This window comes from Suncus etruscus, chromosome 11 (assembly GCF_024139225.1).
Source record: "Suncus etruscus isolate mSunEtr1 chromosome 11, mSunEtr1.pri.cur, whole genome shotgun sequence".
Classification (NCBI taxonomy): domain Eukaryota; kingdom Metazoa; phylum Chordata; class Mammalia; order Eulipotyphla; family Soricidae; genus Suncus; species Suncus etruscus.
In genome coordinates this window covers 85,585,316-85,607,716 of record NC_064858.1, presented here as the reverse complement: position 1 = coordinate 85,607,716, position 22,401 = coordinate 85,585,316, and the positions used below count along the sequence as shown (strand labels likewise).

Below are 22,401 nucleotides of genomic sequence, written 5' to 3'. Positions count from 1 at the left end.
TGGGTGAGGAGGGGAGGGTTTGAAAGGGAGCCGTGTTAGGGTCCATGAGGGAAGGGAAGTAGGTACACTAGTAATGGGTCCAGTGTTAGAATTATGTGCATGAGAAACCATAATTAGCAGCATTATAAGTTACCTAACATCAATCAATAAACTTAAAAAAATAGAATTGGTGAGACTGTAGAGTGTGTAGGGTGCTTGCCTTACACATTCAATGGCAAATGGGTTCCATCAAGGACATCCTCCCTTGGTCCCTAGGAATGATTCCTAAGTGCAGAGCCTAGATAACCTCTGAGCAGTGCCAGAGTCCCATGCGCTGCCCCTCAAATAATCTAAACATCCTGAGGCATTAAAAATAAATTTAAAATAAAATAAAATAAAGTTAGAGTTGAATGATCAAGTCAACACTGTGCAATTAAAAAACATTATTAGGATCCAATATGGTCAAAATAAAATTTTTTAAAAAATGATTATAATTAGGACCCGGAGAGATAGCACAGCGATATTTGCCTTGCAAGCAGCCGATCCAGGACCTAACATGGTTGGTTCGAATCCCAGTGTCCCATATGGTCCCCCGTGCCTGCCAAGAGCTATTTCTGAGCAGACAGCCAGGAGTAACCCCTGAGCAACGCCGGGTGTGGCCCAAAAACCAAAAAAAAAAAAAAAAAAAAAAGATTATAATTAAACATAAAGGTTCTATAATGTAACTCTGGGGAAGTAATTTTGCTGAGTCATTCTAGCTGCTCAAAGCTGAATCTTGAAGGCTGCTGCATAACAAACTGAATTCTATATGTACTTTTTATCTCTGAAAACCCTCATGGAATTCTTTCAGTTAGCTAAAACATGGAGTAGTCATGAAACTTGCCAATTTATGTCAACTGTTGAAAATAAGAGGATACCTGCTACATATCTATCCTTTTGAGTTTTATAGACTATAAGTTTACTATTTCCAACTTTATAACACTGAAATAAATGTATATATGTGTATGTAAAAAACCTTATTAGGCACATATGAATTTTTCTAAGTTTCCCAATAAAAGCAACCATTTCCTTCAAAAAACCTTCTGAGTGCATAACAGAAATGGGCTAAGAGGGAACACTATCAGCTGTGCCTTCTAGTGTTGTTACAGCAGAGAACAACCAGGAGGCAATGGGCTCAGCTTTAGCTAACACCAGAATCACCTGTTATGCTCCTCCCACAGAGGATGCAAGGCCACTGCTTCTGTCACTTCAGTACTGCCCTGATAGTGCTGCATTGCACCCCAGCAGATTCCAGGTGAGTGAGGGTCTGTATAGGCTTTTTTTCCTCCCCTCTTCACTCCTAAGCTCCTGTCGCTTCCTGGCCAGTATAGAGATACTGAGTCCATGACGCCTGCACTCACATCATCCAAAATGTTCTACAACTTTGGAAGTCAGAGTGAGGCTCAGGCCTGGGGAGTGGGAAGTGTCTCTCTGCATGGCTCCTGGAAATGTATGGGTTTAAGAAGTTGGGGTCTTGAGAAAAATATCTGCAGTACCTTCCCAGGAACTAAACTCTAATTCCCCTAGGAATGTCCGGTCTTTTCAGGGTGGAGCTGTCTTGAGGGCTTCCTAAGCCTCTTACTTTCCCTGAGGTTCCTTTACATGGGTCAGGACTAGGAAAGACCCGAAGTTCTTAGGCAACAATAGAGACTGTCTCTGGGGAAGCAAAGGGGCCTCCCACACACTCCCCAGCTTAAAGTGGCCCTGCAGATAAAGTGACCAAAAACCTTGGTGCTCTTTGTGTTTGTTCTGGAGCCATTGACTGATGAGGGTTGAAGCCTCTCCTCCTCTGTCCTCCTTCCTCCCAGTTTCCTGCAATCAGAGACAGAGTGGGCAATGAGGGAGAGGCCTGGAATGGAAAATAGTTCCTGGTCCTGCCCCATACAAGCCCTGTTGTACCCCCTTATTGAGTCCCCTTCTTCGGACGTTCCAGTTAGGACACATATCCAATACAAACTTAACTCACTTCCCCTTGGAAAAATTCCCTGCTAGACTGAGATTCTAAAACCCCATTCCTGATCAGGGCAGCCACTTTGACAATCTCTAAGTGCTAAATCAGGGGAACTGGATATAGGGTGCTGTAACCCCACCCCGCATTCTTCATGTAACTTTACCTACAAGAAAGACCCTCCCATTTGTGGGAGGGGACTTGGGGAGGTTACAAAAGGTTTGGCCTCAGGGACAAAAGGGGATTTGCATGGATGGAGAAGGAGCAGGGGAGAGATGGCTGAAAGACAAGTTAGAAGGCAGGGCTGAATAGGAATCCAGCATAAATGATTATAATATAGGCCACATATGTTGGCCAGGGCTGAATAAAGATGATCTCTCTGGAAGCCTGACCGTGTGTGAGTTTTCTGTCTGCCATTATACTGAACTTGCAGACTGCCTGCTGTAAGGGGTTGCAGAAACACGTGTCCTGTGCTGGAGGAGTAAGGCCTCCATCACCAACCACCACCATCCAGCTCCATCAAAAGGACCTCTTAATTGTTTAATTATACAGGGTCCTTATGTGCATGAAAGAAGGGGTAGGGAGTATGGTTGGAAAAATACATTTGACAATTCTTAGTCATCTAATGGAATCTAGTAGGACTGGACAAAATAGCAGAGTCTTGCCTCTCTAACTATAGTTTGCACTTCTCGTGTCATATAGCCTTGAACATTTTTGTTTTAAAATAAACTTATTTGGGGCTAACAATAAATATTTCATTTATGTACTAATAGAATCTGGGTTGTATAGAACTTTCTGGAGCAAAAGAAGTCATGAGCAGAAATAGCTTAGGAAGCCCTGATTATAGTATGCAATGAAAACACACTCAATTAAAAGTGGGGAGGAGGATGAACAAAACCTTTAGACTAGTCTACAAACATACATCTGCATTTTCCATGTCACCTGCCTATACACTCTTTCTCTTTCCTGACTCTCTTTCTCCAGACTATGTGGCTTTATGTGATTGCCCTGGTGGGCCTCTACCACCTTCTACGCTGGTACCTGGAGAGGCAGGTGGTGAGCCAGCTGTGGGACAAGTACGTCTTAATCACGGGCTGTGACTCGGGCTTCGGGAACCTGCTGGCCAAGCAGCTGGACCTGCGGGGCTTCAGGGTGCTGGCTGCGTGTCTGACTGAGAAGGGGGCAGAGACACTGAAGGCACAGACTTCAGACAGGCTGGAAACTGTGATCCTGGATGTCACCAAGTCAGAGAGCATCGCTGCTGCCACCCAGTGGGTGAAAGAGCACACAGGAGAGAGGTAACACAGGCTGCTCTATCTGTGTCTGTGTCTGTGTCTGTGTTTAAAGGGAGACCACAGGTGTATTCCCTGGCAGAATCCTGGGGGCTTTTAAGATTTGAGTCCCATGATCTTTTTTTCAGTCACCAGCAACCCAGCTTGAACCTCTTCTCCTAGCACTGGCCCCTATCTCCTGGTTTGTGAAAGAGTTTTGACCTAATGAGACAGAAAATGAACTTGAATCCTCAGCAAGAGAGCTCTTTTCTTTTTTTTTTTTTTAGATTGCATATATATAATTTCTTTATTTAAGCAAAAAGATTACAAACATGTTCATATTGAGCTTCAGTCATAAAATACACACACCTTTCACCAGTTTACTCTCTCCACCTATGTTCCACCATTTTTTTTTTGTTTTTTTTTTTGTTTTGTTTTTGGTTTTTGGGCCAAACCCAGTGACGCTCAGGGGTTACTCCTGGCTATGCGCTCAGAAGTCGCTCCTGGCTTGGGGGACCATATGGGACACCGGGGGATCGAACCGCAGTCCGTCCTAGGCTAGCACTGGCAAGGCAGACACCTTATCTCTAGCTCCACCGCCCGGCCCCAAGCTTCTGAGCTTTTGTGTGTGTGTGTGTGTGTGTGTGTGTGTGTGTGTGGTTTTGGGGTCACACCCGGCAGTGCTCAGGGGTTACTCCTGGCTTCATGCTCAGAAATTGCTCCTGGCATGCACGGGGGACCATATGTGGGATTTGAACCGATGACCTTCTGTATGTAAGGCAAACACCTTACCTCCATGCTATCTCTCCGGTCCTGGTCCCCCATTTTCTAACTCCCCCACCCCTGCCTCTGTTCAAAACATTGTTGTTTTTGTCTCCATCATTGTCATGGTAGCTGTTTGGGTAGTTATTTCTCTAGCTGCACTTACTCATTGTATTTTGGAGGGGTTATTCTGGGGTGGGGGTCTGAGGGTCACACCCAGCAGAGCTCAAGGGTTACTGGGTTACTCCTGTCTCTTCACAGAGAAATAGCTCCTGTCAGACACAGGGGACCATATGAGAGTCAGAGATCAAACACAAGTCTCTCCAGATCTTCTGCATGCAAGGAAAAGGCCCTACTGTTGTGCTATCTCTCAAGGCAAACTTACCACTCTTAGTGATAAGTTTGTTTTCATAGGCTGGTCCTTTCAACGCTCAAAGAGATCTCTTTCCTTGATGCTAATGTCGAAGTTCCATTGGACTGCTCTCAAAAGGATCTTGAAGCTTGGGTCAACAGGCACTCCAGGCCACAACTCTTAGGACTTTCAATATTATTCTTGGTGACCAAGTTTTCTTCTTGAAAGAATACCCCTTCTTTTCACCTGACATAACAGAACTTTCTGAAGTTTTCAAACAGTGACAAAATGACTCAGAAATCAGGTGTCCAGCATATTGGAAAATAGTTGATGGTAGCTACTGCATCTCCAAGGATGGTCCTGAGTCCCTTTTTTGACACTTGGGATCTTTATTCATTGTATTTTATCCATTCACTTTCTCTTTATTGAAAATTCTTCCCTATCTCTTCTCTCTTGCAATGCCTCTTAGCAATATTTAGGGCATAGTTAGGGCATAGAAAGGCTTTGCAGACACATAAAATTGCATTGGAGGGGCCAGAGACATGGCGCAAGGGGTAAGGCATCTGCCTTGCGCATGGTAGCCTAGAATGGACCATGGTTTGACTCCCAGCATCCCATACGGTCTCCCAATCCAGGAGCGATTTCTGAGCACACAGACAGGAGTAACCCCTGAGCATCACTGGGTGTAGCCAAAAAAAAAAATTGCAGGAAAATATTTCTGAAAAAAAAAAAGAGAGGCTACAACATAGGTATGTGAGACCAAAAGTCTCAGGCTCTCTCTATAATCCAACAGCTGACAAGGCCTGAGCTCCAGTTCTGAAGATAAACCATTTGTTTCTGTTCTACCCACCCTGTGCAACCTTTCCATATCCACCAAAAAACAGTGTTGGACCTCCAGATGTACCGTCTCTCCAGAAACATTACAACGTTGCTCTCCTATCCCTTGTGTCCAGGTCTCTGGGGTCTGGTGACAATGCTGGCATCTCAGTGCCCATAGCTCCCAATTTGTGGATGACCAAACAGGACTTCATGAAAATATTGGATGTGAAATTGTTGGGAGTGATTGAGGTAACCCTGAGTCTACTGCCCCAAGTGCTGAAAGCTAAGGGTCGTGTGGTCGATGCCTCCAGTGTCGCAGGCTGGTGTCTCCTTTCGGTGGAAGCTACTGCATTTCCAAGTATAGCATTTAAGCCTTCTCAGACTCAGGTAAGAGTCATAGGAGACTGTCTTGTGGGGCTTCTGCTACTGTATGTCTAGGGAGCCTTTTCCTTCCATCATCTATTTCCAGGCTCTCCTTGATCCTATTATTTTCATTTGCTTTATAATATCCATTTCTATGTTCTGGGTATTCTAATAGAACCTTGACCTATAGAGTCTGCTTCTCTTATCTTTCCTTGGAGGAGGCCTCAACATAATGGAACTGAAGTAGAACTAAAGCCTGGACCCCATGGTATTAGCCTCATAACATTGAGATCAGGAGACTGTGAGATGGGCTTAGAGCCTTTGATTGTATTTGTTCTGACGACTCTTGTGAGTACAAATTAAATGTGGAGGTGAGGCAAGCAAGGTGAGGCAATACAAAAGTAGTATGTAGAGACTGCAGTGGGCATATTTTCAGCTGTAATACAGACAGTCCTGGTTGAGGATCTGAGTTAAAGATTGAAGACTTGCTGACCTCATTCTTGGTAAAGAAGGTCAGGAAGGCTCCTGAGTTAAAGATGTGTTCTGGCCAGGCCAGGGTACATCTTATTGTTAATCATAGGATCAGTGATGGTTTGGATGGGACTAGAAATAACAGATAATATGATGAAGTGGTGATTTTCTGTAGGTCTAATAATCTAGAGCTAAACTTTTGATACATTAGTTATTTAACAAAATGTTTAAACCCTGTGTAAAGATTACATCATCAACCCTGCTATTTTTCCAGTGTCAAAGCCTGAACTTTCACACTCCACAATTTGAGTTTATACCACCTTTGTTCTAAATGAGGTTAGGTGGTCTCTGTTCATTTGTGTTTCTTGTGTGCTTTGTCTTCCACGGCATCTCACCTTATTTTTCTCTTGTCTGTTTTCAGGAGGGAAGTGTCATTCTTTGGAATGCAAGTGGCTATTATTGAGCCTGGGTACTTCAAGACTCCCATATCCAATAGTGAGACTCATATTAAGGTTCTTCAGAGTTTGTGGGATCAATGCAGTCCAGAAGTCAAGGACATCTATGGCACAAACTACCTGACAGCCTATAAGTAAGCTCTGGACTACGGGAGAGTAGCAAATCATTCTCTGGAAGTCTCAGTTCTTCATTAATGCCAGTGTGGGTCCTTGTCTATTTCAGACACCAACAAGTGGGGACATTTACAACCATCTTTATGATATATGGTTATATTAAGCAAGGTATAAATCTGGACTTGTTAGTCTTGGAATCCCTCTCTCTCTCTCATCAGAATTCATTTTTGGGGAGAACTAAAGCCAGATGTTGCAGGTGCTCTTGAATTCATGAAAACCTGTGTAAAAGAACCTGAATTTAGGAGATAGGCTTGTAATGTCCATCAATATCTCCAGCGCATGTGATGAAATATTTCATGAAATCCAATTAGAATGGCATTATGTGTTCATTGTTCCTGGGTTATATTTGGGAAACGCAGATAAAAATCATGGAAGTACTATATTATACTGTGCCTCCACAAACAACAGCTGCCACACACACACACACACACACACACATGCACACACACACGCGCGCGCGCACACACACACGTACACACACACGCGCGCACACACACACACACATGCACACACACACCTTATTATTTTTAATGTATCTCCCATCTCTAAAGAAAATAAAAAGCAAGCCTACTAAACCTTCGGCTATTGAATTAATGGCTGTATTTGGTGATATATTAATTTTTACAAACATAACTGCTAATAAACACTCCTTTTTCCATTTTTTAAATTCTCTGTTGTCTTTCTATTAATAATTTTGCTTTTTGTCATCTTGAAAAAATGTATTATGATCAGTTATGTCAACTATGTGATACAATCTATTTTAAGAAAAATAAATAGTTAAAAAAAACTCCTCGGACCAGAGTGATAGCATGGAGGTAGGGCATTTGCCTTGCAAGCAGAAGGACAGTGGTTCGAATCTCAGCATCCCATATGGTCCCCCGTGCCTGCCAGGAGCGATTTCTGAGCTTAGAGCCAGGAATAACCCTTGAGCGCTGCCGGGTGTGACCCAAAACCTAAAACAAACAAATAAACAAAAAAACCCTCCATGGAAGTAATGTGAAGCCTGAATTTGAGAGGGCACAGAAATTATTAAAAATTATCAATGAATAAACTTAAAGCTTAAAAATAAGGAATAGTAGGCCCGGAGAGATAGCACAGCGGCATTTGCCTTGCAAGCAGCCGATCCAGGACCAAAGGTGTTTGGTTTGAGTCCCGGTGTCCCATATGGTCCCCCGTGCCTGCCAGGAGCTATTTCTGAGTAGACAGCCAGGAGTAACCCCTGAGCACCACTGGGTGTGGCCCAAAAACCAAAAAAAAAAAAAAAAAAGGAATAGAGAATATATTTTAATTATCTTTCTTTTCTCATAGCAATTAAATCCTTGCAGGACTTGGACTCACAGTTGTGCGAGGATCTGACCTTGGTGACAGACTGCATGAAACACGCCCTGATCTCCTGTCACCCTCGCACCAGATACTCCGCTGGCTGGGATGCCAAATTCATCTTCATACCCCTGAGCTATATGCCCACCTTCCTGGCAGATGCCTTCTAGCCATAAGGCCTTCCAAGGCCCTGTGATGCGCAGATGAGGTGCTTTATTGGGTCAGGTTATGTACTGAGTGAATGGTGAGAAGTAAGGGAACCCCTATGGTCTTCTTTATGCCTTTCCAGTTCCTTAAGGGACATTACATAGGATTCTGGGATATTAGGAACAAAGATCCACTTTTTGGGGGGCAGAGGAACAGAGTCCCATTAGCATATATCAAGTGGCCACAGAAGGCCATGATCCTCCTCTTTCCTTGGGGGACTCCCATATAGGAGGGTGTGAGTAGCTGATGGGACTCAGACCCTAGGGCTCTATAGTGTCTATTTCCTGTGTCTTGATCCTAGGCAAGATGTGAAATAGATGGTTATGTCCTGGAGGACAAGAAGAGCCCTCTACTGAAGATGCTGCTGCAGTGGTAAAAGAAAAAGGTCTTCTAGCATGAACCATCAGCCCCAGGTGCATTATCTGGAAGACTGTCACCATAGAGCACTGCACTCCTGGTCCTGCATGGTGGGATACAGAATCAACACTTCAGAATCAACAGAATGTGCACTACAGAATCAATTGACACATCAAGCAAAGTGTGCTGTGAAGAATAATTATGTTGTCTACAGTGTTCAATAAATAGATATTTATGATCCAGAGAAACCTGCAACCTCTAGTTTTACTTCATTTTCATTTGAGTATGGTATTATATTAAAAAATATAATACTGAAATGAATAGAAAGCACTATTGGGGCCCGGAGAGATAGCACAGTGGCGTTTGCCTTGCAAGCAGCCGATCCAGGACCAAAGGTGGTTGGTTCGAATCCCGGTGTCCCATATGGTCCCCCGTGCCTGCCAGGAGCTATTTCTGAGCAGACAGCCAGGAGTAACCCCTGAGCACCGCCGGGTGTGGCCCAAAAACCAAAAAAAAAAAAAAGAAAGCACTATTGTATTTATAAGAGTAAGTTGTACTCAGGGCTTGCTCCTGGCTCTACTATGCTTTGTTACCCTCAAGGATCACCCCTGGGGCTTGGAAGAACCATATAAAGTGCTGACAATCAAATTTGGATTTGACTGTATGCAAGGAAAATACCTTACTTGATGCACTATTAATCCATTTCCAGGAAAAGAAAGTTTTGTGGGGTTTTTTTTGGGGGGGGCCAAACCCGGAGCACTCAGGTGTTACTCCTGGCACCATGCTCAGAAAATCGCCCCTTGCAGGCATGGGGGGCCATATGAGATGCCTGGATTCTAACTACTATCCTTCTACATCAGGGGTCTCAAACTCAATTTACCTGGGGGCCGCAGGAGGCAAAGTCAGGGTGAGGCAGGGCCACATGAGGGATTTTACAAAAAAAAGTCCTCAAACGTCATTATTAACAGTTTTAAATATTTCTTCTGAACATGAATAGAACATTGAGTGAAGATCATGAACAGTTCTTCTGAACATGGCATCTTTTGCCTATTCCTTGCTGCCAGAGACTTGACAGCACTTCTTCTCACAAATCTGAACCACATTTGGCTTTAGAGAGGAAGCAGTTGAGACCCTCAGTACTCAGTATGGCTTGAAGATGATCATCATTAAGTCTAGACCTGTACTTTCACTTAGTGAAGTTCAATGTGGAGAATAACTTATCACACAAATATGTGCTCCCAAAAAGGCACATGGTGTGTTTGAACATTCGGGAAAGCTCAGGGAAGCTGGGGGGCAATTCTTTCTAAAAATTGCCCATGCATGTCTGCTTTTCCACTAATCTCCCTGAACTTGGCTTTGAGATCAGAGTTGCATTGCAGGTCAATGAGCTCTATTTGAAGCACAGGAGGGGCATCTTGCACATCAAAGGAAAAAGGGTCCACAAAAATTTGGAAAGTGGCTTTGTGCTTTTTGAAGTCTGCAAATCTGTGATCAACTTCCTTCTCTAGCTTAAAAATAGCATCAACATATTTCTCACCACTGAATGGTTTTCCTCCATCCACAAGTTCCTTGCATGCTGGAATGGCAAAGGTTTTTCTGAGAGAGCTAGGATTTTCATTACACAAGTTTTGTGGAGAATGCTCTCATGTTGTCATAGGCAGCACTGATAAGCTGCCCTGGGCCTTGTAACATCTTGTTTAGTACATTCAGCTTATGTGTGATGTCAACAAGAAAAGCTAAGTCCATGAGCCATTTGTGATCACTCAACTCAGAAACAGCATTCCCATTTTTCTCCATGAAGGCTTTCACTTCTTCTCTCAACTCAAAAAATCTTTTCAGGACATTTCCCCTGCTGAGCCAAAGTACCTTGGTGAAATAGAGCACATCTCCATATTCTGACTCCATTTCTTCGAAAAAAGCACGGAACCTCCTGTGCATTAAGCCCCTGGATCTGATTTGGTTGATGCATTTCACAACAGACATCACATCGTCACACGGCAGGCATTTACTGCAAAGGGCCTGCTGACGAATAATGCAGTGAAGAACAATGGCCTTCTTTACACCCTCCTCTTCAAGTTTTTTTTGAACAAGTGCCACCAGTCCATTTTTCCTCCCTGTCATCAATGGCACTCCATTGGTTATTATTCCAACAAACCTCTTCCATGGCATGGTATTCTTAATGGCATCACACAGATGCCGAAATATCTCATTAGCAGTGGTCTGGCCATGCATTGAAATTATTGTGAGCAGCTCCTCTGTCAATTCAAAATTGCAATCAACACCATGGACATAAATTGGGATCGAACCCTGGTTCTTCCTTGGCTAGCGTTTGCAAGGCAGACACCTTACCTCTAGCGCCACCTCGCCAGCCCCACTAATGCGATTTTTATTGCGATTATTCGGTAAGCGAATAATTGTGAATACTGCGATATTTGAAGGCCGGCCGCGGGCCACAAAATGTTGTACGGAGGGCCGCAAACGGCCCACGGGCTGCGAGTTTGAGACCCCTGTTCTACATGAAAGGCAAAGGCCTTACCTCCATGCTATTTCTCCAGCCAGAAAGGAAAGCTTTAAAAACTGATAATGAAAGGGGCTAGAGAATAGGTCAACAGGGATGGTACACAGTCTTTGCATGTGAGAGAGCTGGATTAGATCCTTGGCATCCCATGATTCTCAGAACACTGTCCAGAGTGACCCAAAACCTCAAAATAAAACAAAATTAATAAAAATGAATAAAGGCAACTATCAAAACAGGTTACTATGGTAGGGAGCCAGAAAATAAAACTTCAATGTTTTGTACATTCTCTGTCCTAGAACCTGTGAATTTGTTAAAATGGTAGAGTATTACCACTGCTAATCCATCGGTTTTATAAGGGGAAATTTATTGCACACAACCAATATCATTGCACAGGTCCATATAATTGGAAGAGAGGCAGAAGACAGGTCAGGCTGAAGAGAATTCCCTTTGACTTTGCTGCTTGACAAAACAGAAAAAGGAACTCCAGGTTAAGATTTGAGGGAAGCTTCTAAAATATATAAATGTGGGAATTATTTCCTGAGATCTCAGTATTGTAACACTATAGTTTTAGTCTAAGGAGACCGGTTTTAGACTTCTCACCTATGAATTCTAAGATAATGTGCATTGTTTTATGTCCTAAGCTTGTGATAGTTATAGTAATGAAAGAAGAATACAATTAGGTTTTGGAGAGATAAACAAAATCCCACCCAGGAAAATAAGGGTTACTGCCCTGGAAATAGTTTGTGACGTGTCAACAAGAAAGCAAAGTTTTTGGCCATGTGTAGAAGCAGAAACCTGAGTTCTTTCCCCAAGTACAAAGCCATCAGAAGAAAATGTGTGGTGATTATGACAGTGAATGACAAGTTATATGTGGTACAATGTAGGTCCTGATGGGAGAACAATCAAAAAACTGCCTTCCAAATAAAAATATTCTCCTGTTTAGAAAATGCATTGCTACACAACTTTATTATTCTGTTTAGATATATGCATTGCTTGAGCAAAGATCTCTTTGCTAAGATAAGGACAACTCGTGAACCATATCAATACATTCCATACTATAAAATACCTTAATATTCTCCTCCCTATTTGTTTTCTTATTTCTAGACATACATATCTAAAAATTAGTGTGTAGATAGCACTGCTCTATAAAATATGCCCATTTGCTGCTCTTTATAAGTGTACTCTGACCTTTAGTAAACTTGTCTTCTTTAGAAACAATAGTCATTTCTTGATGTTAGACCTGAACTTTACTTATTGAGTGTACACTTTGCTTTAATAAGCTAGATTATTTCTTTTTCTTTTTTCTTTTTTTTTTTTGGGGGGGGCGGTCACACCCAGCAGTGCTCAGGGGTTACTCCTGGCTCCATGCTCAGAAACTGCTCCTGGCAGGCATGGTGGACCATACGGGAATCCAGGATTTGAACCAATGACATTCTGTATAAAAGGCAAACACCTTACCTCCATGCTATCACTCCGGCCCAAGCTACTTTATTTCTTATTTTCTCCTTCTATAAATTTTTTCTGTAAGTCAAGAACCTAGAATCCTAGAACAAGGATAACAGGTGAATTTTCCTGCAACAGTGAGATGGAAGAAAAAACTAAAAGATAAAAAGGGAAAATTACAGTTTATGCCTGATTAATATCAAGAAAAAATTCCTTAAAATATCAATCAATAATAATGAAAACCCAAAGCAAAGTATCAAAAAAAATTTTTTTTGGATTTTGTTTCTCTGTTTGTTTGAGAACCACACCTAGTAGCACTCAGAGATTACCCTGGCTCTATGCTAAGAAATTCTACCAGCAGGCTCCAGGGATCATAAACTAAATGAAGAGAGACTGAATGAAGGTGGGCCACATGCAAGGCAAATACCCGTACCCACTGTGCTATTGCTCTGACCCCATCAAGAAATTCTTGAAGGGCCTGAGAGATAGCACAGTGGTAGGGTGTTTGCCTTGCAAGCAGTTGACCCAAGACCGACAGTTGTTTGAATCCCTGCCTCCCATATGGTACCCTGGGCCTACCATGAGCAATTTCTGAGCTGAGCCAGGAGTAACCTCTGAGCACAGACGCTGTGATTCAAAAACCAATAATTAATAATAATAATAATAATAATAATAATAATAATAATAATAATAAAAGAAATTCTTGAAACTGCACACTTGATGTAAACATGGTTAGGATGGGTCAAGAAGAACATTTGCTACTTAAAATTTAAGATACTATATACTATAAAATTTAAATGGCCGGGACTGGAGAGATAGGATGGAGGTAAGGCATTTGCCTTTCATGCATAAGGACGGTGGTTCGGATACCGGCATCCCACATGGTCCCCCGAGCCTGCCAGGGGCGATTTCTGAGCATGGAGCCAGGAGTAACCCCTGAGCACTGCCAGGTGTGTCCCAAAAAACAAAACAAAAAAAAAATTTTTTTTTAATGGCCACATCATTACTCAGATGAAACACTCCCAATCAAAATTTAGAAAGTCATTTTCTCTTTCCCTTTTATCCTTTCTATTCCTTCTCTTCCCTTGTGTTTTTGTATTTGTGAAGAGAAGGGTGAGCACATTTGCTTTAATGTCCACACACTTGACATATGAGGCAAGAAAGGAGTTGTAAACTTTTTTTGTAACTGCAGTCAGACCCTAACATTACTTGTTTAAGGCTTCTTAATTCCTAATACAGTTTTTTAATACTGTTGTGTAAAAGTATCACATTTTCTTAAGTCACTCATTTCAACCTTAAATATAGTTAAATTAGAGAGGCTGGAGCCATAACACAGCAGTAGAGAGTTTGTCCTGCACGCAACCAACTCAGGATGGACCCAGATTTGATTCTGGGCATCCCATGTGGTAGACCAGACTGCCAGAAGCTATTTCTGAGTGCAGAGCCAGGAGAAACCCCTGAGCACCACTGGGTGTGGGCCCCCCACCAAGAAAAAAAGAGGCAGTTAAAATCAAGTAAAATAGCTTTTCCCAGGAAGCATTTGATCATATTTTTCAACTGCAGACTTTGGGACAGTCATTACTTTGACTAACCCAAAGGGCTTTCTTCTAGGTCTTTGAGGAGATAGGCTCCATTCCCCCCCCCCCTTTACTTCTGGTTTAGAAAATTTTATTAGGAATTAAAAAAAAAAAAACTGAGAAGCTTCTGCACCTAAAAAATAATAGTCACTAGGATTAAATGCTATCCACAGAATGGGAGAAACTACTCACCCAATACCCATCCATTATTGGCTAATGTCTAAGATATACAAGGTACTGACAGAAATTAACAAGAAAAATATATAACCCCATAAAAAATGGGGAGAAGAAATGAATAGACACTTTCTCAAAGAAGAAATACAAAGGGTCAAAAGGCACATGAAGAAATGTTCCACATTACTAATCATCAGGGAGATGTAAATCAAAACTACAATGAAATACCATCTCACACCACAGAGACTGGCACACATCAGAAAGAACAGGTGGGGACATGAAGAGAAAGGAACTCTCATTCACTGCTAATGGGAATGCCATGAATCTGCCTTGCATGTGGTCAACTCAGCAACTCAGTTAACTCAGTTTTGATCCTCAGTATCCCATATGTTTCCCGAGCTCTGCCTGCAGTGATCCAGAGTGCAGAGCTACGAGTAATATCTGAGCATAGTTGGACATGGCCCAAACAAAGCAAAAAGGGCTTTGTGTATTTATACACAATGGAATACTATACAGCTCTAGGAAAGAATAAAACCATGCAATTTGAAAAAACATACATGAAACTAGAGCATATCATGCTGAGTAAAGTCAGTCAAAACAATAAATATAGGATGATGTCTCATATGTGGACTAAGGTACACAGCTTGAAAGTTACAAAGGGTCAAAGGCAATGCAAAAGGAGAACTAATTCACAAAATTGTTGGTGGGTGGAGAGGAGAAGGTTTGAAATGGAGTAGTGTTAGGGTACTTGAGGGAAGGGAAGTAGGTACACTGGTGATGGGTCCAGTGTTGGAATTATGTGAAGAGAAACCATAATTAGCAGCATTATAAGTTACCTAACCTCAATCAATAACAAATTTAAAAAATAGAATTGGTGAGATTGTACAGAGTGTAGGGTGCTTGCCTTACACATTCAATGAAAATGGGTTCCATCCAGGACATCCCAGATGGTCTCTAGGAATGATTCCTGAGCGCAGAGTTGGGAGTAACTTCTGAGCAGTGTCAGGTGTCCCTCCCATGCGCTGCCCCCCAAACACACCAAACACCCTGAGGCATTAAAAATAAATAAAATAAAAATAAAGTTAGAGTTGAGTGATCAAGCCAACATTGTGCAATTAAAAAACATTATTAAGCAGATATGACTTTTTCTACGTTTCCCCAAAAAAGCAACTGTTTCCTTCAAAACCTACTAGGTGCAGAAGAGAAATGGGCTAAGAGGGAACACTATCAGCTTGGCTTTCTAAGGTTGTTACAGCAGAGAACCACCAGGAGGCAATGGGCTCAGCTTTAGCTAATACCAGAATCACCTGTTATGCCCCTCCCACAGAGGGTGCAAGGCCACTGCTTGTATCACTTCAGTACTGCCCTGGATAGTGCTGCATCCCACTGCACCCCAGCAGATTCCAGGTGAGTGAGGGTCGGTATAGGCTTTTTTCCCTCCGCTCTTCTCTCCTGAACTCCTGTCGCTTCCTGGCTGGTATAGCGATACTGAGTCCATGACACCTGCATTCACATCATCCAAAATGTTCTACAACTTTGAAAGTCAGAGTGAGGCTCAGACCTGGGGAGTGGGAGGTGTCTCTCTGCTTGGCTCCTGGAAATGTATGGGTTTAAGAATTTGGAGTCTCTGGGACAAATATCTGCAGCTCCTTCCCAGGAAATAAACTCTGATTCCCCTAGGAAGGTTTTTTTTTTTAGGGTAGACCTCTGTCTTGAGCACTTCCTAGGACTCTTACTTTTCCTAAGGTTCCTTCACATGGGTCAGGACTAGGAAAGACCCGAAGTTCTTAGGCAGCAATAGAGACTGTCTCTGGGGGAGCAGAGGGGCCTCCAACACACTTCCAAGCAAAAGTGGCCCTGCAGATAAAGTGACCAAAATCCTTGGTGCTCTTTGTGTTTGTTCTGGAGCCATTGACTGATGAGGGTTGAAGCCTCTCCTCCTCTGTCCTCCTTCCTCCCAGTTACCTGCAATCAGAGACACGGTGGGCAAAGAGAAAGAGGCCTGGAATGGAACACTGGCTCCTGGTCCTGCCCCATGCAAGCCCTGTTGTACCCCCTTATTGAATCCCCTTCTGTTGTGTATGAAAACATTTCGATAAGTTTATTCTTTGCCTGTTTTCCCACATTGACCTTCCAAGTGGGGTCGGTCATTGTTCAGAGCTGAATAAATAGTTTGGGATCTATGTGTTCAGAGTTTTTTAGCAGAGTTTACTGGATGGCTCCAGGTGTTTTTTGGAGCTGGCAGGAGGCTGACAAAGGACTCTATGTACCCAACCTATTTACCCCTTTACCCTCCTGTCTGTGTGGATTATTTGCTGCAGATAAATATTACCAAGATCTCCCCCAACAAGGGGATAAGGGGATGGGAATCAATTCATCATTCTGGGAGCTCTTTGAGGATACTCAAATAATGAATCAATAAAGGAGTAAACGGGACCCAACACCCTTCTTCTGACTTTTCAGTTAGAACAAATATCTAATATAAACTTAATTAATTTCTCCTTGGAGTACATCATCCACTGTTAGAGTGAGATTCTGAAACCCCATTCCTGATCAGGGCAGTCACTTTGACAATCTCTGAGTACTAAATCAGGGGACTGAACACAGGGTGCTAATATGCATGCATTTCAGGAGAGAGAAAGTAGGGGTAGAGACTATGGTTGGAGAAATTCTTTTGAGAATTCTTAGTCATCTAATGGCCTTTAGTAAGTCTGGCCAAAAGAGCAGAGACTTGCCTCTCTAACTATAGTTTGCACTTACATGTCACATGAACTTGAACATTTTTGTTTTAAAATAAATTTATTTGGGGCTATCAATAAATATTTTATTTATAGACTAATAGATTCTGGGTTGTATAGAACTTTCTGGAGCAAAAGAAGTCATGAGTGGAAATAGCTTAGGAAGCCCTGATTATAGTGTGCAATGAAAACACACACAACTAAAAGTGGGGAGGGAGGGTGAGCAAAACCTTTAGACTAGTCTACAAACATACATCTGCATTTTCCATGTCACCTGCCTATACACTCTCTCTTTCCTGACTCTCTTTCTCCAGGCTATGTGGCTTTACATGGTTGCCCTGGTGGGCCTCTACCACCTTCTACGCTGGTACCTGGAGAGGCAGGTGGTGAGCCAGCTGTGGGACAAGTATGTCTTTATCACGGGCTGTGACTCAGGCTTCGGGAACCTGCTGGCCAAGCAGCTGGACCTGCGGGGCTTCAGGGTGCTGGCTGCGTGTCTGACTGAGAAGGGGGCCGAGACACTGAAGGCACAGACTTCAGACAGGCTGGAAACTGTGATCCTGGATGTCACCAAGTCAGAGAGCATCGCTGCTGCCACCCAGTGGGTGAAGGAGCACACGGGAGACAGAGGTATCACAGGCTGCTCTATCTGTGTCTGTGTCTGTGTTTGAAGGGGAGACCCCACGTGTACTCCTAGAAGAATCCTGGGCGCTTTCAAGATTTTAGTCCCATGAGCTTTTTTCAATCACCAACAACCCAGCTTAAGCCTCTTCTCCTAGTACTCGCCCATATATATATATATATATATATATATATATATATATATATATATATATATATATATAGTTATTTAATCACAAAGGTTACAAACATGTTCATATTGAGTTTCAGCCATAAAATACACACACCTTTCACCAGTGTAAATTTCTCTCCACCTTTGTTCCCCCATTTACTATCTCCCCCACCTTCTGCCTGTGTTCAAGACATTGTTGTTTCTGTCTCTATCATTGTCATGGTAGCTGTTTGGGTAGTTATTTCTCTAACTGCACTTACCACTCATTGTATTTTGGAGGGGTTTCTTTTTGGGGGGGGGTACTGGGGGTCACACACTCAAGGGTTACTGGGTTACTCCTGTCCCTTCACAGAGAAATAGATCCTGGCAGACTCAGGGGACCATATGGGATGTCAGAGATCAAACACAAGTCCCTCCAGATCATCTGCATGCAAGGAAAAGGTCCTACTGCTGTGTAATCTCTCACGCCCCACTTAGCACTCTTAGTGATAAGCTTGTTATCATAGGTTGATCCTTTCAGCCCTCAAAGAGATAGCTTAATGCTAATGTTGAAGTTCCATTGGACTGCTCTCAAAGAGAACTTGAAGTTTGGGTCAACAGGCACTCCAGGCCACAACTCCTAGTATTTTCTATATTATTCTCAGTGACCAAGTTTCCTACTTGTAGGAATACCCCTTATTTTCATATGACATAACAGAACTTTCTGGAGTTTGCAAATAGTAACAAAATGACTCAGAAATCATGTTTCCAGCTTATTGGAAAATAGTTGATGGTAGCTACTGTATCTCCAAAGATGGTCCTGAGTCCCTTTTTTGATGCTTTGGGATCCCTATTCATTGTATTTTATCCATTCACTTTTTCTTTATTAAAAATTCTTCCCTATCTCTTCTCTCTTACTCAATGCCTCTTAGCAATTAATATTTATGGCATAGTTAGGGCATAGAAAGGCTTGCACACACATAGAATTGCATTGGAGGGGCCAGAGCCATGGCGCAAGGGGTAAGGCATCTGCTTTGCGCATGCTAGACTAGAATAGACCATGGTTCGATCCCCAGCATCTCATGTGGCCTCCCAATTCAGGAGAGATTTCTGAGTGCATAGCCGAGAGTAACCCCTGAGCATCATCAGGTGTGGCCAAAAAAAAAAAAAATTCAGGGGATTATTTATAAAAAAGGGAGGTCACAACATACTTATATGAGACCAAAAATCTCAGGCTCTCTGTATACTCCAACAGCTGGCAGGGCCTGAGCTCCAGTTCTGAAGGTGGACCATTAGTTTCTATTCTACTCACTCCCTGTGCAACCTTTCCATGTCTACCAAAAGACAATATTGGACCTCCAGATGTACCCTCTCTCCAGAAACATCACAATGTTGCTCTCCTATCCCCTGTGTCCAGGTCTCTGGGGTCTGGTGAACAATGCTGGCATCTCAGTGCCCACAGCTCCCAATTTGTGGATGACCAAACAGGACTTCATGAAAATATTGGATGTGAACTTGTTGGGAGTGATTGAGGTAACCCTGAGTCTACTGCCCCAACTGGTGAAAGCTAAGGGTCGTGTGGTCAATGTCTCCAGTGTCGCAGGCCGTGTGTCTCTTTTTGGTGGAGGCTACTGCATCTCCAAGTATGGCATTCAGGCCTTCTCAGACTCCCTCAGGTAAGAGTCATAGGAGACTGTCTTGTGGGGCTTCTGCTACTGTACATCTAGGGAGCCTTTTCCTTCCATCATTTATTTCCAGGCTCTCCTTGATCCTATTATTTCCATTTGCTTTAAAATATCCATTTCTATGTTCTGGGTATTCAGATAGAATCCTGAAATATAGAGTCTGCTTCTCTTATCTTTCTCTGGAGGAGATCTCAACATAATGGAACTGAAGTAGAACTGAAACCTGAACCCCATGACGTTAGCCTCATAACATTGAGATCAGGAGACTGTGAGATGGGCTTAGAGCCTTTGATTGTATTTGTTCTGACAACTCCTGTGAGTACAAATTAAATGTGGAGGTGAGGCAAGGCAATAAAGAAGTAGTATGTGGAGACTGCATGGGCATATTTCCAGCTGTAATACAGATAGTCCTGGTTGAGGATCTGAGTTAAGGATTGAAGCAATGACTTGCTGACCTCATTCTTGGCAAAGAAGTCAGGAAGGCTCCTGAGTTAGGGATGTGTTCTGGCCAGGCCAGGGTACATCTTATTAACAGCACAGGCTGTTAATCACAAATCAGTGATGGTATGGGTGGGACTAGAAATAACAGATTATATGATGAAGTGGTGATTTTCTGTAGGTCTAATAATATAGAGATAAACTTTTGTAACATTAGATATTTAGCAAAATGTTTAAACCCTGTGTAAAGATTACGTCATCAACCCTGCTATTCTTCCAGTGTCAAAGCCTGAACTTTCACACTCCACAATTTGAGTTTATACCACCTTTGTTCTAAATGAGGTTAGGTGGTCTCTGTTCATTTGTGTTTCTTGTGTGCTTTGTCTTCCACAGCATCTAACCTTATTTTTCTCTTGTCTGTTTTCAGGAGGGAAGTGTCATTCTTTGGAATGCAAGTGGCTATTATTGAGCCTGGGTACTTTAAGACTCCCATATCCAATAGTGAGACTCATATTAAGGCTTTCCACAGTTTGTGGGATCAGTGTAGTCCAGAAGTCAAGGACATCTATGGCAAGAACTACCTAACAGCCTGTAAGTAAACTCTGGACTATGGGAGGGTAGCAAATCATTCTCTGGAAGTCTCAGTCCTTCATTAATGCCAGTGTGAGTCCTTGTCTGTGTCAGACACCAACAAGTGGGGACATTTACAACCATCTTTATGATATATATGGTTATATTAAGCAATGTATAAATCTGGACTTGTTAGTCTTGGAATCCCCCTCTCTCTCATCAAAATTCATTTTTTGGGAGAACTAAAGCCAGATGTTGCAGATGATCTTGAATTCATGAGAACCTGTGTAAAAGATCCTGATTTTAGGAGAGAAGTTTGTAATGTCCATCGATACCTTCAGGGCATGTGATGGAATATTTCCTAAAATCCAATTAGAATGACATCATGTGACAGTTGTTCCTGGGTTATATTTGGGAAACGCAGATAAAAATCATGGAAGTACGATATTATGATGTGCCTACACAAATGACAGCTCTCACACACACACACACACACCCATGCACGCACACACACACACCATTTTTTTAGTGTATCTCCCATCTCTAAAGAAAAAGAAATAGAGCTTACTAAACATTTGATTATTGTATTAATGACTTTATTGGTGATGCAAGTATAAGTATTAATGAATTCTCTCTTCTTTTTCCTTTTTTTACATTCTAAAACTCAAGAATATTATTTTTTATTTTTTGTCTCAAGAGAGTTGCTTAACCTAATATGAAAAATGTTTCATAGTATGATATGATAAATATATTATATTTAATGGATTAAATTACGACATGTCACAGTGAGAAGAGAAAAATTTAAATTAAATACACACATAATTTTATCGCTTGATATGCCACAATTTACCTACAAAGCAAAAGATTTGAACATGGCAGTTTACCTACTGAATTGCTTAAACCATCCCCTAGGTAAATGTTTTAATCTTGTCTAATCTAAATTATTTACATGTAGATTATATCTTTGTATGTTTCACACAAAAATGCAACTTTTTCCATTTTTTAAATTCTCTCTTTCTATTTTTTTTGGGAGTGTTTTGGGCCACACCAGTTTGATGCTCAGGGGTTACTCCTGGATAAGTGCTTAGAAATTGCCCCTGGCTTGGGGGGACCATATGGGACTCTGGGGGATCGAACCGCAGTCCTTCCTTGACAAGCGCTTGCAAGGCAGACACCTTACCTTTAGTGCCACCTCACCGGCCCCTCTCTATTTCTTAATAACTTTGCTTTCTATCATCTTGAAAAAATGTATTATGATCAGTTATGTCAACTATGTGATACAATTTATTTTAAAAAAGAAATATTACAGTTAAAAAAAAAACTCCTGAGACCAGAGAGATAGTATGAAAGTAGGGCATTTGCCTTGCATGCCGATGGACACTGGTTCAAATCCCAGCATCCCATATGGTCCCCAGTGCCTGCCAGGAGTGATTTCTGAGCTTAGAGCCAGGAATAACCCTTGAGTGCTGCCGGGTGTGACCCAAAAACTAAAACAAACAAATAAACAAAAAAAAAAAAACCCTCCATGGAAGTAATATGAAGCCTGAATTTGAGAGGGCAGAGAAATTAGTAAAAATTATCAATGAATAAACTCGAAGCTTAAAAATAAGGAATAGAGAATATATTTTAATTATCTTTCTTTTCTCATAGCAATTAAATCCTTGCAGGAATTGGACTCACAGTTGTGCGAGGATCTGACCTTGGTGACAGACTGCATGGAACACGCCCTGATCTCCTGTCACCCTCGCACCAGATACTCCGCTGGCTGGGATGCCAAATTCATCTTCATACCTCTGAGCTATATGCCCACCTTCCTGGCAGATGCCTTCTTGAGATGGAAAGCCGTAAGGCCTTCCAAGGCCCTGTGATGTACAGATGAGGTGCATCATTGGGTCAGGTTATGTATTGAGTGAATGGTGAGAAGTAGGGGAACCTCTATGGTCTTCTTTATCCCTTTCCAGTTCCCTAA

At 42.2% G+C, this 22,401-nt stretch overlaps 4 protein-coding genes across 6 annotated transcripts in view; all 4 read left to right on the top strand.

Moving 5' to 3' along the window:
- Window positions 1–8,123, top strand: part of LOC126022160 (retinol dehydrogenase 16-like) — a 44,804-nt gene extending 36,681 nt beyond the window's left edge. The window contains exon 5 of the mRNA XM_049783007.1: window positions 7,942–8,123. Within this exon, the coding sequence (XP_049638964.1) occupies window positions 7,942–8,123 (182 nt within the window). The remainder of the gene's footprint in view (window positions 1–7,941) is intronic.
- The window catches only part of LOC126022982 (retinol dehydrogenase 16-like), an 85,928-nt gene that overhangs the window by 62,662 nt on the left and 865 nt on the right, over window positions 1–22,401 (top strand). The gene's annotated exons all lie outside the window — the stretch shown is intronic.
- The window catches only part of LOC126023061 (retinol dehydrogenase 16-like), a 47,092-nt gene that overhangs the window by 23,826 nt on the left and 865 nt on the right, over window positions 1–22,401 (top strand). The window lies entirely within an intron of this gene.
- Window positions 1,246–22,326, top strand: LOC126023059 (retinol dehydrogenase 16-like). The gene is made up of 5 exons (XM_049784111.1): window positions 1,246–1,273; window positions 17,282–17,597; window positions 19,157–19,415; window positions 20,290–20,453; window positions 22,083–22,326. Exons 2-5 carry the CDS (start codon window positions 17,285–17,287, stop codon window positions 22,298–22,300), a joined length of 954 nt encoding a protein of 317 aa, XP_049640068.1. The 5' UTR covers window positions 1,246–1,273; window positions 17,282–17,284; the 3' UTR covers window positions 22,301–22,326.

Bases quoted from the DNA above. Each gene is read 5' to 3' on its own strand.
- LOC126023059 (XM_049784111.1), top strand. From the start codon at position 17,285: ATGTGGCTTTACATGGTTGCCCTGGTGGGCCTCTACCACCTTCTACGC. The intron at 17,598-19,156 runs GTATCACAGGCT...CCCTGTGTCCAG, and splicing joins GGAGCACACGGGAGACAGAG to GTCTCTGGGGTCTGGTGAAC. The intron at 19,416-20,289 runs GTAAGAGTCATA...GTCTGTTTTCAG, and splicing joins GCCTTCTCAGACTCCCTCAG to GAGGGAAGTGTCATTCTTTG.